The 17,535-nt window shown below is 45.1% G+C and overlaps 1 protein-coding gene across 5 annotated transcripts in view; it reads right to left on the reverse strand.

Moving 5' to 3' along the window:
- Window positions 1–11,724, reverse strand: part of LOC115463103 (general transcription factor IIH subunit 2) — a 111,597-nt gene extending 99,873 nt beyond the window's left edge. For 2 of the 5 annotated variants that reach the window (XM_030193315.1, XM_030193319.1), the window contains exons 1-3: window positions 11,357–11,553; window positions 11,151–11,247; window positions 10,995–11,072 (exon numbers count right to left, since the gene is read on the reverse strand). In XM_030193315.1, coding sequence (XP_030049175.1) covers window positions 10,995–11,072; window positions 11,151–11,206 — 134 coding nt within the window. In that variant the 5' untranslated portion in view covers window positions 11,207–11,247; window positions 11,357–11,553. The other 3 variants (XM_030193318.1, XM_030193317.1, XM_030193316.1) reach the window with 3 other exon arrangements.
- Between the last annotated feature and the right edge of the window lie 5,811 nt (window positions 11,725–17,535).

Below are 17,535 nucleotides of genomic sequence, written 5' to 3' on the forward strand. Positions count from 1 at the left end.
TAGTGAGGTGACATCTAGGGTAGCCATTAAAGATTTCTCTGCAAGGTGACTATTAGCTTCTAGTTTCTGTAGAAACTCAGTTGTATCCTTTATGTATGATTCACCTTCGATGACAAATGGTTGCAAAAAACAGTCAACAAACATGGAGAGCGGCTCTAAAACCGAGCCTCTGCTGGAAATAATTGGTCTTCCTGGTGGATCAACTAACGTCTTGTGGATCTTGGGCAAAATATAGATTACTGGAGTTTTAGGGTGAGTGGTGTTAAGGAATATAATTTCCTTAACACCACTCACCCTAAAACTCCAGTAATCTATATTTTGCCCAAGATCCACAAGACGTTAGTTGATCCACCAGGAAGACCAATTATTTCCAGCAGAGGCTCGGTTTTAGAGCCGCTCTCCATGTTTGTTGACTGTTTTTTGCAACCATTTGTCATCGAAGGTGAATCATACATAAAGGATACAACTGAGTTTCTACAGAAACTAGAAGCTAATAGTCACCTTGCAGAGAAATCTTTAATGGCTACCCTAGATGTCACCTCACTATACACGGTTATTCCACAAGATGAGGCGTTAGAAGTATTGAAAGTCTTTTTAGACAGAAGATCTTTAAGTAGAGTCACTACATCTTTTATTATATCTTTAGCTACGTTAGCCATGAAAAAGAATTATTTTCAATTTGAAGACACCATTTATCAACAAACATCAGGCGTCGCGATGGGAGCCACGATGGCTCCCTCAGTAGCAAATTTATTTATGAGAGCATTTGAATTGAAATATGTCTACACCTTACAGGCATATGAGAAGGTCAGCTTATGGGTAAGATATATTGATGATATCTTTCTATTATGGAATGGTGATATTAATACATTAACCCAATTTGTAGAAGACTTAAACCAATGTCATCCACGCATCCATTTCGTTATGCATGCAGATTTAAGCACTATTTCATTTCTGGATGTTCAGGTTTCAAACACAGGGAAAAACTTTAAGACTACAGTTTTTCACAAGACAACAGATAGAAACACTTTCCTTGCTTATGGCAGCTGTCATCCGAATACACTCAAGAACAGTTTACCCTTCTCACAGTTTTTAAGGTATCGGAGGGTCTGTTCAGATGATTATGAATTTCGGCAACAATCAAAGGACTTGTCGACTAGATTACTACGACGTGGATACCCCAAACAGGTTGTACATACAGCATACAGAAGAGCGAAATATAATCACAGAGAATCACTTCTAATCCCTAGAGTCACTCCAAAGGATCAAGAAGACGATGTTTTCACTTTTGTGACACAATACACTGCAAGCACACCTCAAGTAGTCAAAAGTATTAAGAGACATTGGCCCTTGATGCAATCATATTCTATCTTCAGCAAGTCTCGTGTACGAATTGCATACAACAGAGGCAGAAATTTGAAAGAATCTTTATGCCCTGCAGTGCTCTCTACCGAAGATGTTTTTCAGACATCCAATGCCTATGGGCATTTCAAATGTGGGAACTGTAGTTTCTGTGATATTATGGATGAAACCACTATTTTTGTTAATCCAGTTGACCACAAGACATATAAATTAACATCATTGTCAACTTGTACATCAGAGAATGTAATATACACCTTAAAATGTCCCTGTAATAAAATCTACGTAGGACAGACATCCCGGAGGCTAATTACACGATTAATTGAACATAGAAGTGCAATACATATTGAAAAAATTGGTTCACCATTGGTTACACATTGTAAACAAAAAGCGCATGAATTTAAAGATTTTAAATGTGTTATTTTGCAATGTATCCATAGATCTCCGAGAGGAGGAGATATCCGCCGCCTGTTGCTGCAATTTGAGCAAAGGTGGATTTATCGTCTGCAATCTTTAGAACCTGTAGGGCTCAACTCAAAAGTTGAATGGTGCCATTTCTTTTAAAACTGTTATAAATGGCAGTACACCTTTAAATATCTTTTAGTACTGCTATCTAGTGATAGGTTGCTTCATGGCATAGCGTCTGACGTCACTAAATATAGATCAGAGCCATTTTGAAGCAATCGCAATGCTGAATGCAGGAGACCACCGCTACAGCGGCTTTCATGTGAGTGGGCAAGTTTGATTAAATCAGTTGGATATTGTTTTGCTACCACAGTGATGAATCATGAGAATGTTTTTTTCGTTTTTTTCTTTTTTAGAAGACGAGCGCTATCTAAGCCCTGAAGCAGTTTTTTACGAAACGCTGGCCACGTTGGCTTGGAGCGCCATAGGAAGAAAGATTGAAGTCTTCTCACGCTATAGATAAGTGTTTATTTTACACTTTGTTCTAACATTCTGTGAAGCAACAATTAGTCCTAATATTTTGTGAAGCAACAATTGAAAGGAACTATTATCTTTGTCACTGTTGATTGAAACATTAGAAAATTATTTTTTGGGGGGTTTTTTCAGAGCCAATGATGAACAGAGGATCAATTTAAGATCCGTTTTAGCTCCAGTAGACAGACATATTGTCTAGGAGCTCTGTGAGGCTCTTTTTCCTCCTTATTAGAAATCCAGCACAATACACTGATTTTTTGTATCATTCTAATGCAAGGAAAGTGTAGATTTTGATATATTTTTTGTGATAAACTTTCCCTACCTTGTATACGTTGTTTAGTGGATCCTTTAAAACTAACCCCAGGTTCCAGGCCAGACATGGAGCCCACACGGGAGGACGGAGCCGAAGCACCCCTCTAAGAAACCGTGCCACCTCCGGATAAGCAGCCAGGGAGAGGCCAGCCACCTTCCCCCGAAAACATGCTAAGGCTGCAACTTGAACTCGCAGGGAATTATAGGCCAAGCCTTTTTGTAATCCATCCTGCAAAAAGTCAAGTATCAGCGAGACAGAAGCCCTCAGGAGGCCAGGGTTCAACCAAGGCATCCAACCCCACCGAGCGAGGATCTCTCCGTCTCCTGTAAAGCACGAGACTTTGGCATTTGCCCTTGACGCCATAAGATCCGCTACGGGCGTCCCCCATTTGGCACAGATCTGAAGGAACACTTCGTCTGCCAGTTCCCACTCTGCTAGGTCGATTTGATGCCTGCTTAGATAATCGGCTTGCACATTGCTCTGACCTGCAATGCCAGCTGCTGACAGAAACTGCAGATGTAGCTCGGTGCAGTGGCAAATCTGCGCGGCCAGTGCCCTGCACTGAGTGCTGCCTTGTCGATTTATGTAGGCCACTGCTGTCATATTGTCCAACAGAACTCTGACAGCCAGTCCCTCCAGGGTCGTGTGAAAGGCCAGAAGCACCTGGAATATTGCTTTCAACTCCAAGCGATTGATGGGCCACTCCGACTCCTCGGGTGTCCAGAGACCCTGGACATACCTTCCCTGGCAATGTGCCCCCAGCCCTTCAGGCTGGCATCTGTTACCACCAGGTACCAATCGGGAAGCGCTAGTGGCATTCCTCGCCGCAGCATGTTGTCTGAGAGCCACCACTCCATACTGAGCCGGGCCGCAGGGAGCCACGTGAGTCTGTGCTGGTAATCCTGAGATATTGGAGACCATCGTTGAAGCAGGGAACACTGCAGAGGTCTCAGGTGCGCTCTCGCCCATGGCACCACTTCCAAGGTGGCCGTCATCGACCCCACCAGCTGGACTATGTCCCAAGCTCGCGGGCGAGGCATCCTAAGGAGCAGACGGACCTGGTTCTGAAGCTTGCACCACCTTTGGTCGGATAAACAAACCCCGAGGCCGTGTCGAACCGGACCCCCAAATATTCTAGAGAGTGAGAGGGGGTCAGGTGACTTTTGGGCATATTGACGACCCAGACCAGAGATTGCAGTACTGAGACCACTCTGGCTGTGACATGATGATTCTCTTTTGCAGAGTCCGCTCTGATGAGTCAGTCGTCTAGGTACGGGCAAACCTGCATACCCTCTCGCCTGAGAAAGGCAGCTAATACCACCATTACCTTTGAAAAGGTTCGGGGAGCTGTGGCGAGGCCAAAAGGCAAGGCCCGAAACTGGAAATGTCTTCCCAACACTGCAAAACGGAGGAACCGTTGGTGCGGGGGCCAAATCAGTATGTGCAAGTAAGCTTCTTTCAGGTCCAGAGACACGAGAAACTCTCCTGGCTGTACCGCCGCAATGATGGAGCGCAGGGTTTCCATGTGAAAATGCCGCACTCTCAGAGACTTGTTGACTTCCTTCAAGTCGAGAATGGGCCGAAAAGACCCGCCTTTTCGCGGCACCACAAAGTAAGTGGAGTAACGACCACAGCCGTGTTCGGCGGGAGGCACAGGGAACACCGCCCCAAGGTGCAACAAGACTTGTGGGGTCTCCTCTACCGCCGCCCGTTTGACGGTAGTACCGCATCGGGACTCCAAAAACACGTCTCTCACCGGGGCATTGAATTCCAATCAGTAACCTTCTCTGATCAGGTCCAGGACCCACTGATCGGAGGAAATCTTGGTCCACTCCTCTAGAAAGAGGGAAATGCATCCTCCTACAGCTGTAAAGGAGGAGTGGACCGGCGCACCATCATTGAGAGGGTCGCCCTTGAACTCCAGGCCTAGCACCAGCCGCTGCGGATCACTTGTCCGAGCGAAAGGAGTTCCTATGCTGAAAACGGGCACGTTGAGTAAATCCAGCAGAGCGCCCCGGGCGATACCTTCTAGCTTCACGGAAGCGAGGTCTAGAGGAGGAGGGAACCACCCGACCGTTGGAAGAAGGCCGCGGCCTATCCTCGGGTAACCGCTGGGGTTTAGCATTCCCCAGGTCTTTAAGAATCCTCTCCAAATAACAGAAGTCCTCGAAAGGGCAACTTCACCAACCTTTGCTTAAAGGCCATGTCAGCCGTCCAATGCCGTAGCCATAGAAGGCGGCGGGCGGACACCGCCACAGACATCTGTTTAGCCGAAGCTCTGACCAGATCATAGAGGGCGTCAGCTAAGAAAGCCAAGGCCGACTCCATGCACGGTGCAACCTCAGCGAGGGACTCCGCACCATCCACGGGCTGTTCCACTGCCTGTTGCAACCAAGAAAGGCAGGCTTGAGCAGCATAAGAACTGCAAACAGACGCCCTTAAGGCTAGGCCTTTAAAGTGAAGCAGCAATAGCCACAACACCCCTGCTACAACTGGCAAAAGCACAGGAGCCACCCCAGGCAGATTTTTGAAGGAGCTGAATAAGCTGCGTCCAACCCTGCTGGGGAGATAGAGAATACAGAGAGGCAGATGGAGCTAGCTGGCCAAGAGGCACTATGGTTTTCAGTGCTATCTTCCCCTGCTGGTAGGTGGACACAACCCATTCGTAATGGATTCATCTGCTTGATGACAAGGAAAGGCAAATAAATTTGAAGATAAATGTAGGGGGGGAGGAGAAGATGTTAGACCCATGTATTGGGGTGGGGGGGTCAGCAACAGGAGAGGAGCGAAATGGAGGGGCATAATCGAAAGGGACGCCCAAGTTTTGCTGAGGACGTCCTCGCAAAACGTCCCGATGGAAGGGCGGGGAAACCCATATTATCGAAACAAGATGGATGTCCATTTTTTTGTTTTTGATAATAGGGTCAGGGATGCCCAAATCTTGAAATTTGGTCGTTTCTGATTTTCGGCGATAATGGAAACCAAGGACACCCATCTCAGAAACAACCAAATGCAAGCCCTTTGGTCATGGGAGGAGCCAGCATTTGTAGTGCACTGGTCCCCCTGACATGCCAGGACGCCAACCGGGCACCCTAGGGGGCACTGCAGTGGACTTCATAAATTGCTCCCAGGTACATAGCTCCCTTATTTTGTGTGTTGAGCCCCCCAAAACCCACTACCCACCACTATATAGCCCTTACAGGTGAAAGGGCACGTAGATGCAGGTACAGTGGGTTTCCGGTGGGTTTTGGAGGTTCACATTTACCACCACAAGTGTAACAGGTGGGGAGGAGGGGATGGGCCTGGGTCCGCCTGCCTGAAATGCACTGCAGTACCCACTAAAACTGCTCCAGGGACCTGCCTACTGCTGTGATGGACCCGAGTATGACATTTGAGGCTGGCACAAAATATTTTGAAAGTTTTTTTTCTGAGGGTGGGAGGGGGTTAGTGACCACTGGGGGAGTAAGGGGAGGTCATGCCCGATTCTCTCCGTTGGTCATCTGGTCAGTTCGGGCACCTTTTTGTGTCTTGGTCGTAAGAAAAACAAGACCAGGTAAAGTCATCCAAGTGCTCGTCAGGGACGCCCTTTTTTCCCCATTATGGGTCGAGGATGTCCATGTGTTAGGCACGCCCAAGTCCCGCCTTCGCTACGCCTCCGACAAGCCCCCATGAACTTTGGCCGTCCCTGCAACGGAAAGCAGTTGGGAACATCCAAAATCGGCTTTCGATTATACCGATTTGGGCTACCCTGTGAAAAGGACGCCCATCTTCCAGTTTGTGTAGAAAGATGGGCGTCCTTCTCTTTCGAAAATCAGCCTGATGGGTGCCTGTATGTCAGGGGTAACAAGTTTAGCAGTAGAAGGGGAGAAACTTGGTGTACAAACAGGGGAAGAATGCAGCAAGGGAAGAGAAAGGAAGGTACCTATATGGAGGGGTGGGGGGAGCAATGTGCTGTGGGAAGGAAGTGTATGTATGTATGCAACTTTTCATTATATTCAGCAGGTTTAACGCATTTCCATGCAGTGGGAATTCACTAATGCCAAACCATCCAGCCCAGAGGTCCGAATAATCATGTGATTAAAATGTTAATACCACAATTAATTTTGATTAAAACATGTAATCGTTGTCCAACCCTAGTTTTCTTCCTTGTGGTTTGAAATTTCCATTTATTATGGTCACATATCCCTTCTGCTGAGTATTTTAGCTGTTTTATTTCCATTCATACTTTGCATATATCAGTGTTATGCCAACATGTGGTTCTGAGAAGCCAACAGTATAGCAGTGCCCAGTGGATTAAATTTTCAATGGGGTGTACAGTCACTAGACAATAATCTCTCCTTAGGCACAAAATAAAGATCAGAACAAATTCTGAAGAGCTTAAGGACTGATTGATTACTTCCGCTGCCAACATTTCTGTAGATAAAACAATGCTGTGGAAATATATATATTTTTAAACTGCTCACCTGGTTGGTTGATGGGTTTTACCACATGCACATTTTTATCCACTATGGAAGAGATTCTATATATGGTGCCAAAAAAAGAAAAAAATTGGAACTGAAATCAGTGCCGACTAAGTGTATTCTATAATCGGCACCTAAATTTAGGCGATTATAGAATACGCCTAATTGCTATTTCAGCACTTAAATCTGCACACATCCATTTACACCAACTAAAACATGGTGTAAATCCTCGGTATGTAGATTTAGGCACACTGGGCCATATTCTATAACTAGGTGCTTAAATTTCAGAATGCCCATAACCACACCCCTTTTTGCCTCCACGCGTTTTCAGTGCACATCATTACAGAATATGCTTAGCGAGTTGTGCGCCTAAATTCTAATAAGTGCCAATTAGTGCTCATTATTGCTTGTTAAGTGCTGATATCAGCACTCATTAGCTTAAGCCAACTAAGTTACACGTGGTGTTATAGAGTCCATGCCAATTTCAGCGCCTAAATCTAAGCGAACTATATACAGAATCTGGGGGTACAGGGGTAGGAGTGGGTTTCAGTTTAAAACCATGATGCATGTACTTTAGAATTTTCTTTCCTTGGAAAAGGTACTCGAACAAAAATGCAAGCAGAAAATGTGTATATGTATTTTTCATTAGACAACTTGCACAGTGAAATCACACCTGTGAATTCACTTTGAAAATCAGTGCCAAGTCTAGGGATAAAAAGTACCTATGCACTTTAACTTTACAGATATATGGCTAGTCTTAATTTACCAAATTGTCTTAAAAACAAATGTATTAAGACCAACATTGCAAATGCTTAAGAAAGCTTTAAATGTATAAAAAGGGATCAAATCTATCAAACTGAAGAAAACAAAAGTGCTGCCTGATATATGGTAGTGTGAATAACAGTAGCTCAGATCTTTGCATATTCGTTAAAAATAAATAAATAAAATTACTTTAAAGTGTGCAATGTGTTGCACAGACCTGCAGAAACCAGGCAGCTATAAAATACTTCTCAAGTCAATGCCTATATTAACATAAATACTGAAAACATACCATCAGAAGATCACATTTGACCTACTGCAAACAAACTCTCTTATTTATGAACATTTATACCTCACTTTTTTCCACATGAAGCAGACTCAAAGTGGCTTACAATTACTGATGATTCAATTACATTACCCAGGGGAGAAGGAACAGGGTAAGAAGTAAAAGGGAAAGGGAAGAGAGACTAATATGGACGATGGAAATCCAGATGCTGAGATGGATCAGAGTGACTCGAACAGTTCTCGGTAAGGCGATCCACAATTGGAAACTGTAGCAATACCCAGCGAGCGCAGAAGCAGCAGTATGCAGCCTGGTGAGTGGTACTGGTCACTGGAGGCGGACAATGCCAGTGGGGCCCAGGATGTCAACGGGTCTGGCAATAACACCGCAGAGAATAGGGACCGCAGCCTGCCTGCGCACTCCGGCACCCAGAACCACAACGGGAAAGATATGCTAGTTCCACTTAGTAGTAAGAAATCACGGATGACAGCACCGTAGGGAAGGTGAAACGAAGACCAAGTTGATTGCGTCAGCGAAGTGGCTGCTGCTTGTTGAAATTTGAAAGATTGTGGGCTAGATAGGAGCCGCACGACTGCAACAGACGAACCAGGTACTACGGAGAGGGATCCATAGTGGTGCAGATTCAAACGTTCCTCCTCCATAGTCACAACCGGCGAGGTCCTCCAGACCAGGGACAACCGTCACTGCTCCACCAGACAGGAAGAAGAGGAAGAGCCGCACAGCTGATCAGCCAGTAGTGTAGGCGGGGCCCGGGAGAACAACTCAGATGAAACGGGCCAGTAGTTTGCTTGGAATCATTTTTTTGTGGAAGGAGATTTGTCCAAGGTGAGTAAGATACAAAGCTTCAATTTAGCATCTTCACTCCCCCCATGAGTCCAATTTATTGGGAGATCAGTAAAATTCATGACTACCCTATCCCAAACTAGACAGAGATCTGCAACCAATCTGAACCTACCCACATAAATAAAGATTCTCATGCACTGCTAAGTTCAAAAGGGACATTTCTATGCTTGGCAGAAGTTTACGCTCACTAGCAGGTTGCACTTTGGAACCCAAAACATCAGAAATCATTTCTCCAATCACCGTTACAGCCTCCGCTAAGCACATTGTTTTCAAAGGCAATAAATGACAGCAGAAGCTCACACTAATATCAAACTAGAAATGATATCAGATAAGCGTACTCCACTTATCTGCGACAGAAACTTACAGTTCCAAATTTCTCCCATTCATTCTAATATAAGCTTACTCCGGTTTGACAGACCAGCAATAAGAGCACACTCTGTTTAAGTACAATGCCTCGATCTGGTGAAGCCTCCCTCATTCACTCCCGGCCCCATGAGGTTCTAATGTTGCACAAGCCATGCAGCTACACATCACAACACTGTGAGTCAATGAAGGAGAGAGAGGCATGACTGCCCCTCTGACCACATTGGCTCCCAGCTTCATGATGTACAAGTGCTGCATGGCGCGGCAGTTACATCTCAAAGCCAGGGGCCAATGAGGTTGGAGGGGGTGGTCCTGCCTCTCAACACTGTGATGTGCAGCTGCAAGGATCACGTGGCTGGGAATGAAGGAGCGAGAGTGCCCACCATTTTCTTCCTCACATGTGCAGAAGCGACAACTCAAAAGTTGAGCAATCTCTGGGCTCTAAAGTTGAACATACAGCATGTGCACCTAGACGCCTATGCAACTGAGCAGCTGTAGTGTCGATAGAACAACTATGCACCTCAACAGAGCATCTCATTTGGGACGTTTCAGAACTATGAGGGAGATGATCAAAGCAAACTAGACTTGCAATGTTTCATTTAGACTGGTTTTTGCCAGTGTAAATTAAACATTATTTTGCAGCTAATGAACAGAGGCTTTTGGCCACTGTTTTACTATGCACGGAAGCAGTGACCAAAGGTCCAATGCTAAAGAGCTCACTAGTAATAAAATGAGCTCATCAGCAGATTCCCTCCAATGCACAGAAAACCGGAACATAAAAAAAACCCTACCCTAATGACTAGAAACTACCAACAGCTCTTGAGCTGTCATTAAGGTCCCGTGTTAACTGACTGGCTCAGGCACTGACAGGAAAGTCAAAACGGCAGTATGCCGCAGACCCTTACCCCCAAACCCTTTCAAGATCCTCCACCCCCAACAACAACAAAAAAATCCCTGGTAGTCCAGTGAACCCCCCTGACCCCCTCAAACCAAAAAATAAAATCCCTGGTAGTCCAGTGGACCCCTCGCAACCTCCCCCTAATAACAGCCTAGTGGTCCAGCAGTTCCACCGACCTCACCCAGCTGGGCAAAGCCCAAACCTCTAGTCACCACTGCCTATTGCCCTCTAATGGAACCACCAGGAGAGGGGGAAGGGTCCAGCAAACCACCAGGAATTTTTTTTTTTTAAGGATCGTGGGGTGGGTGGTCCACTGAACCATCAGGGAATTAAGCACATCAGGAGCCTCCCCCCCACCCCCAATTCATTGGACATCTGCACAGCTCTTGTGGGCATGCACCAATAACGTTCGGACTCCTTTACCGACCAATGCACAACACTGACAACGCTCATATAATTTGCATGCTGTTCAGTGTTCCTGCATGTGCTGCACACAACTCCAGCACTGTTCTTTACATCTCCCCCTATGCATTTATTTTTTAAAGCACAAACACACTGACTTTTAGCAAATGTTTATAAACACTATAATACCCAGGAAGTTACAGTTCTTACCTGGGGGCAGAAAGAGAACAAGGATGCTATGTGGGGACCAGAACAAGCATTTTGCATGGTTTTCTTAAGCTTTTAATCCTAAAATTTTTAAGTTTTCCTTTATGAATTTGGGCCTACTTGCAAGAAATCTTACCGAGTCCTTACCTTTTTCTCTTGGCTTTAAATAAAATATCTTCTATAGTGGCTTTGAGTGATCCTGATTCATCTTCCTTGAGGACTTCCCTATGAGCAACACACATCTTGGTTAGTTTTACGACCTTGGTATGAAAGACAGAAAGAAGATAGAGAAGGCACTCCTACCATGTACGTTCATAACCTCCCTCCCAGCGCTTGGCTCTTTCAGGTTCATCATCCATTGCTTTCTCTGCAGCCAACTGACTTTAGTGTAGAGAAATATCTGGAAAATAAAAACTTTGTATTAAAGAAGACTGCCACAAGTTATAGGTCACTAATACCAAAGTACTTTCCAGCCAAAATGATTTGCTAATACTCCTCAGCTAGCGCACAATGTAACAGCAGCTTAGCGGGCAAAAGGTAAAAACAGGATACAGCGGGATCCTCCCGGATTCGATTTAAAAACCTTTAAAAGTACATTTTTTTCTTTGCTCAGACGTTTACATGTATATATCTTCCAAAATAAATGTTTTTAGAAGAAGACAGCTGATGTAGTAAAGCTGAGTATTATTCTCCCGGGATCTTCCTATTTCCTTACCAATCTTGTCCTCCTTAAAAGTTGCGAATGCGATCCTGCGTGCGACGGTAACATTACGTCACACGGGGCGTAACTTAGCGGATCGGGCGTTCTCAAGCGTAAAATAAGGTTTCATGACAGAAGGGACGCTTCTTTGTTTTCACGGCCGCTACTGCTGACAGTATGCAGCGATCACCAGCCATAACCCAGCGCTACACAAATCTTTTAGAAAGTTAAACAAAGTGGTGCAATAGACTGGAGTGGAAGTGAGCCTATCTAGTCCACTGTAAGCTAGGAAGCCAATTAGGTTAATCTCGGTTTCCTCCACTCCCCTTCACAGCCGTCATTCCCATACACTCAAATCACAGCAAGCAAACCTATGAGCTGCTGCAAGGGGGTTAAATAGCCAGGAGTGGAAGTGATCCTATCTAGTCCACTGTAACCAAGGAAGCCAATTTGGTTCATCTCTATTTCCACTCCCCCGCGTAGTCATCATTGCCATTCGCGCAAAACAAAGCAAGCAAACCTATTCGTTGCTGCATCTGCGTTGTAGAGGTCTATAAAATAATGAGTGGAGTTGAACAGGTAGATGTAAAGCGTCTGTTCACGCTTTCCAAAAATACTAGAACTAGGGGGCATGCGATGAAGCTACAATATAGTAAATTTAAAACGAATCGGAGAAAATGTTTCTATTTTTGATCAGAAGGGCCAAATATATCAGGATCGTGCTGTATGTGGCCCTTGAAATTGAAAATAGACCAGGATCCGGACATATGCGGCCCTTCTGATCAAAAATACACCAGGATCTGGAGGTATGCCGCCCTTGTGATTCCAAATACACCAGGATCCTGGTCAATTTCGCCCTTCTGAGCAAAATAAATAAGGATCCTGCTGTTTGTGGCCCTTCAGATCGCAAAATAGACCAGGATCCGGAAGTATGCAGCCCTTCTGATCCTATGCGGCCCTTCTGATGAGAAACAGAGCTGAATCTAGGTGTATGCTGCCCCTCAGACTATGAATACAGCTGGATCTAGGTGTAAGCAGCCCTTCCAGAAAAATTTGGACATATGCAAAGAGAGTTTCTGCTGTGTCTAACAGGTACAATCATTGTTAATGCTGTTTTGCTGATTTAAAATTTTATGTTATATGTTCATAGGGGAAGCTTTAAAATAAATTACATTGGAGTGTTGCAGGAATTGATGCATGAATTTATGATACTTCAGGAGTCAGACAGCACACCAGAATGAGAGAGAAATCTTCTTTATTTGCCAGCAAACAAAGTAGAACATCAGCATTAAGTCTCTTCTTCTCTTTCTCAGCTCTCTTTGTCTCTCTCTCAGCTCTCTGTGTCTTTGTGGCTTCTGTCTCAGCTGCTTCTCTTCTTATGCTGTCTTCTCCTTCTTCTGTCTGTTCCTTCTGTCCTTCTCTTTCTTCTGAGCTCCTTCTGACGTAACCTGCTTCTTCTCCCACTTAAATACAGTTCTATCTAGCCTAGCCTAGCCCCCTTACTCTCCAATTGGTTAAGGAATAGATTGATTACCTTGCCTCAACCAATCAGTTCTATACAAATATCAGTTACATAGGTTCCAGACATCCTAAACTGACCTGTGACCTGGGGCCCCTTACACCAGACATGTGGGCTCCAGTCTCTTACATGTTATTATGATTGATTTCTCATATTCCTAGTACTAACTGCTAACTAAACTCTGGCATTCATTAAAGGGGTCAAGGGCCAATCTTACTTAATAGCATACATATCGGGTTATTACTTTCAAGACCATTTCTACATTTTACCTATAATTAATCAAGGAGAAGAGAGCTGACTAGTCCTGACCTTTTTCACCTATCAGCTTATACATTGAACCAGCCAGAACTGCAGATAACTTAAAACACATGTTGGCCTCTTCACTGCAGTCCTTGCTTGACCTCTTAAACAGCAGACAAAGAGTAATACAGAATTTAACAGACATTCTACACAGACACAAAACTTATTAATTTACACAGAATACAGCATATTCTAAAGTAAGCATCCTTATAAGACATATTCTACATACTTATAATGGTCTCTATCTATAAGCTATCTCCTTATAACAAAATCTACATATCAAGAACTTCTGAAATTATTTCAGCTTTAAACTACAGCATGTCATATGTCTGGCTCATTCCTTTATTCATTCATAATAATTTACAGCTGTGCCAGCATTTAGCAATCCATCACTCACAAGGGTGAAAGAAATTCCTGTCTCTGACCTTTTAACCTTTTGCTCGGCAAGCTAGACATTGAAATAATATGAACCATCTGGCATTTCTTCACTTTAGTTGCAAGGTAAAAAGTTAGAATTCAACTTCAAGCTTTTAATATCATTTCTTATGTATATAATTTCTCAGAGTTAACACTTTCTTTGCCCATGGCTGCCTCATTCCCCCCTTTGAGACTAAAATCAGCTTATGCAGAGATAAGTCTCACAACTCAAACTCTGGAGATTATAGTGATCCTAACTAGGAATAGACTTATGAACCACCATTACCCTACTTGTTAAGGTCCGACGGCATACTGCCGAAGCACATGAGGCCAGGAAACAAAACAACAACCCTGCTAAAACTAAGACTATTAGGGAAATGAACAAAGGACGTATCCAGGAGGTCAATGACCACCACCAGGAGGTAAGGTCTAATCCTCCTCGGTAATCCTCCACATTAAGGCTGGCCAACTGTAGGACTTTATCCATGGCATGCCTAACTACATGCGTCCTATTTATGACAACAGTACAGCACTCTGAAGAATTTAGCACTGTGCAGAGACCACCCTGGGCTGCAAAGAGATAGTCAAGACCCATACGGTTATACCGAGAAACTATACTTAATTCATTAATTTGATCCTGCAATGCATTGACTACCACGTTCAGCTCATGAACTAGAACATGAAGTAGGGATTGAAGTCTCCGGGTAGCCATACCTAGTTCAGTAATACCCGCTACCGGGCCCCCAATTGGAATCCAGGCCATGGCAGAAAGGGCTACAAGTCTCTTTTTAGTCAGAGGATAAGTAGAATTAATATACTGGAGGGCTAATTCAATCGCCTCATCCTCTGTGGCAACGGAGGAAGGTAAGGACAAGGCCTCTCGCTTAGAGCGGTGCGGGGATGGTGGTTTGAGAAGAGGAATAACTTTAGGAAAATAATTCAAGGTTACCAATACACAAAAATCATATGTGGGGGGAAGAATCATGTGGAGGACATTATCACAGAGCCAGTAATGACCAAGGAGAGGGCAACGAAAGTTCCCAATAAATGTAGGCACAGGATGGAGATTAGGATGCCCATAATGCGAGCCCCTATCCCAGGGGGAACGAAGAAGAAATGGAGACTTTGTACACCATAGGTGCCAATCCCCAATTGTGACAGACCGCTCATATGATGCAACCCCTTCATACCCCGGGGACTTATGAAAGTAGAAAATAGGATGGGACACTATAGTCTTCTCAGTAGTATAGTTAGGAGCCAGATAATCACCTTGGTCATAATCTGCAGGTATGGTAGTAGGGCACATAGGAGTACCTGGAGAAACTACCCACACAGGTTCCTCCTTCTCTGGGAGAACATTAGTATAGTTACAGGGAATGGGAAGAACAGTTAAGATGTCTCTTGTTAAACAAAACACTCCAGAAGCTGGATAGGGAGACGTAAAAACTGGCCTTAGAGAAGAGTCAGAGGGGGAAGTAGCATTATAAAAGGACCACCAAGTATAATCCTGGCTCCAAGGGCCTGAACTCGAAAAGTAGGGAGGTATAAGAGCTGGGAGTTGCACAGGGACAGGAACAGCTGGGACATCTGTGGTATAAGGAGAAAATCGGGAACACACAATACAAGGGGAAGTAATCTTTGCCTGGCTAATTAGTTCCTGGACAGAGTGTAACCAAAGGTTGGAGCGAGTTGGGGTATTAGGAACAAGGAGGCAAGGAGTAGAAAACAACAAAAGCATCCAAACTACTAACATTTTCTTTCTTCCTAATCTAAAACAAATACAGCAAACTAATTAAGCAATAATATTTCAACAGTCTGTGCTAATCACAGATTACTCTCATATAATGTTCTCAGTCTTTGAGTTCTTATACCAGTTGGGATAGACCCTCAACTGACAAGGATCAAGCTCTCAAATTCCAAGAAAGCCAGAATCTGGACAGAAAGAGTCTCAGTGTGAAGCCGAAGTTCAGCAGCTCCTGCAGTATGCAGTTGACCCTTCTTTTCAGCTAGTAGATTCTTTGGTTCGGGTCAAGCGCAACTTCAATGGCTCCGCTGGATCACTTTCCGCTCTCCACTGTCTAGGCTCCGTCTGATCCGTGCTGGGCTCAGTCTGGTCAGCAGACTTAATTCGAGACCAATGGACCCATGGAGTAATCCCTGCGACCTTCACAGCTGCAGGGGTAGAAAGCAAAACAGTAAAAGGTCCTTTCCATCGGGGCCCCAAAGGCTGGAGCCTCCAGTCTTTCACCCAAACTCTATCCCCTGGCAGGAAGGAATGTACCTGAGCCTGGAAGGGGACAGGGTTTATTTCTCTCACATAAGACTGAAGCTCAGAAATTATCTTGCCCAAGAGGGCTACCTGCTCCTGTACCTGGGCAGACCCTAAAATCCCTATGTCTCCCTTAATTCCCTGCAAAATGGCTGGGGGCTTCCCATACACAATTTCAAAGGGAGAGAGGGCTGTTCCTTTAGTTGGAGTGCATCGGAGGCGGAAGAGGGCTAGTGGCAGTGCCTGTGGCCATTTCAGTTGGGTTTCCTGACAAATCTTTGCTAGGCTATTTTTCAAGGTTCTGTTTGCCCGCTCAACCTGCCCTGAACTCTGGGGACGATAGGCACAATGCAATTTCCAGGTAATGCGCAATGCGCGGGACAGGGCCTGAAGTGTAGCTTCAACAAAGGCGGGCCCATTATCTGAACCTATGGCAAGGGGCAGTCCATACCTGGGGATGACATCCCTAAGGAGGGCTCGAGCTACTTCTGTGGCTTTCTCAGTGACTGTAGGATATGCTTCCACCCACCCAGAAAAGGTACAGACCATGACCAAGAGGTATCGGAGCCTACCGCTCCTGGGCATTTCTGTGAAGTCTATAACTAGGGACTCAAAAGGTGTTAGTCCTCTAGACTGAACTCCTGGTGGAATATGGGGTCCCTGACGGGCATTATTCTGGGCACAGAGAGTACATCGGGCAGAGGCAGTGGCAACCAGACTATCCAATCCTTCCAGCACCACTACTCGACTGAGTAGGCGGGCTAGTGCTGTTTTCCCTAAGTGCGATAGGTCATGAGCTTGAGACACTACAGGCCAAGCTAGGTGGCGTGGCACCAGAACTCTGGTATCAGGGAGATGTAACCAGCCATCAGGTCTCCTTACCGCACCTTCCTCTTGAGCCCATTTCTCTTCCATTTGGGTATACATAGGCGTCCATTCTTGCAATCGAATCTGGAACAGGGGAGTCACAGTACTTGCTGGGGGTCCTCGAGCAGCTTCCTTGGCCACCCGATCAGCATGGCGGTTCCCTCGGGCCACTGGAGTATCTATCCTTTGGTGTCCCCTGCAGTGAATAACAGCTACCTTCTTAGGGGCCCACACAGCCTCTAGCAGCTGAAGTATTTCGGGTCCATACTTAACAGGTTGGCCTGCGGCATTTATGAGTCCCTTTTCCTTATACAAAGCTCCATGAGCATGTAGAGTTGTGAAGGCATACTTGGAATCAGTATAAATGTTGGTTACCAGTCCTGCTGCTAGCTCCAGAGCTCGTATGAGGGCCACAAGTTCTGCTTTCTGGGCTGAAGTTCCTTGGGGCAGGGCTCTTGCTTCTATCACCTTGTCTTCTGTCACCACAGCATAGCCTGCCAATCGCTTAGAGTTCTCCACGTAACTGCTTCCATCTGTGAAATAAATTACATCTGGGTCCCTCCACGGAACATCTTTAAGATCTGGTCGACTGGAGTACACTTCATCCATGGTTTGG

Source organism: Microcaecilia unicolor, chromosome 2 (genome assembly GCF_901765095.1).
Source record: "Microcaecilia unicolor chromosome 2, aMicUni1.1, whole genome shotgun sequence".
NCBI classification, from domain to species: Eukaryota; Metazoa; Chordata; class Amphibia; order Gymnophiona; family Siphonopidae; genus Microcaecilia; species Microcaecilia unicolor.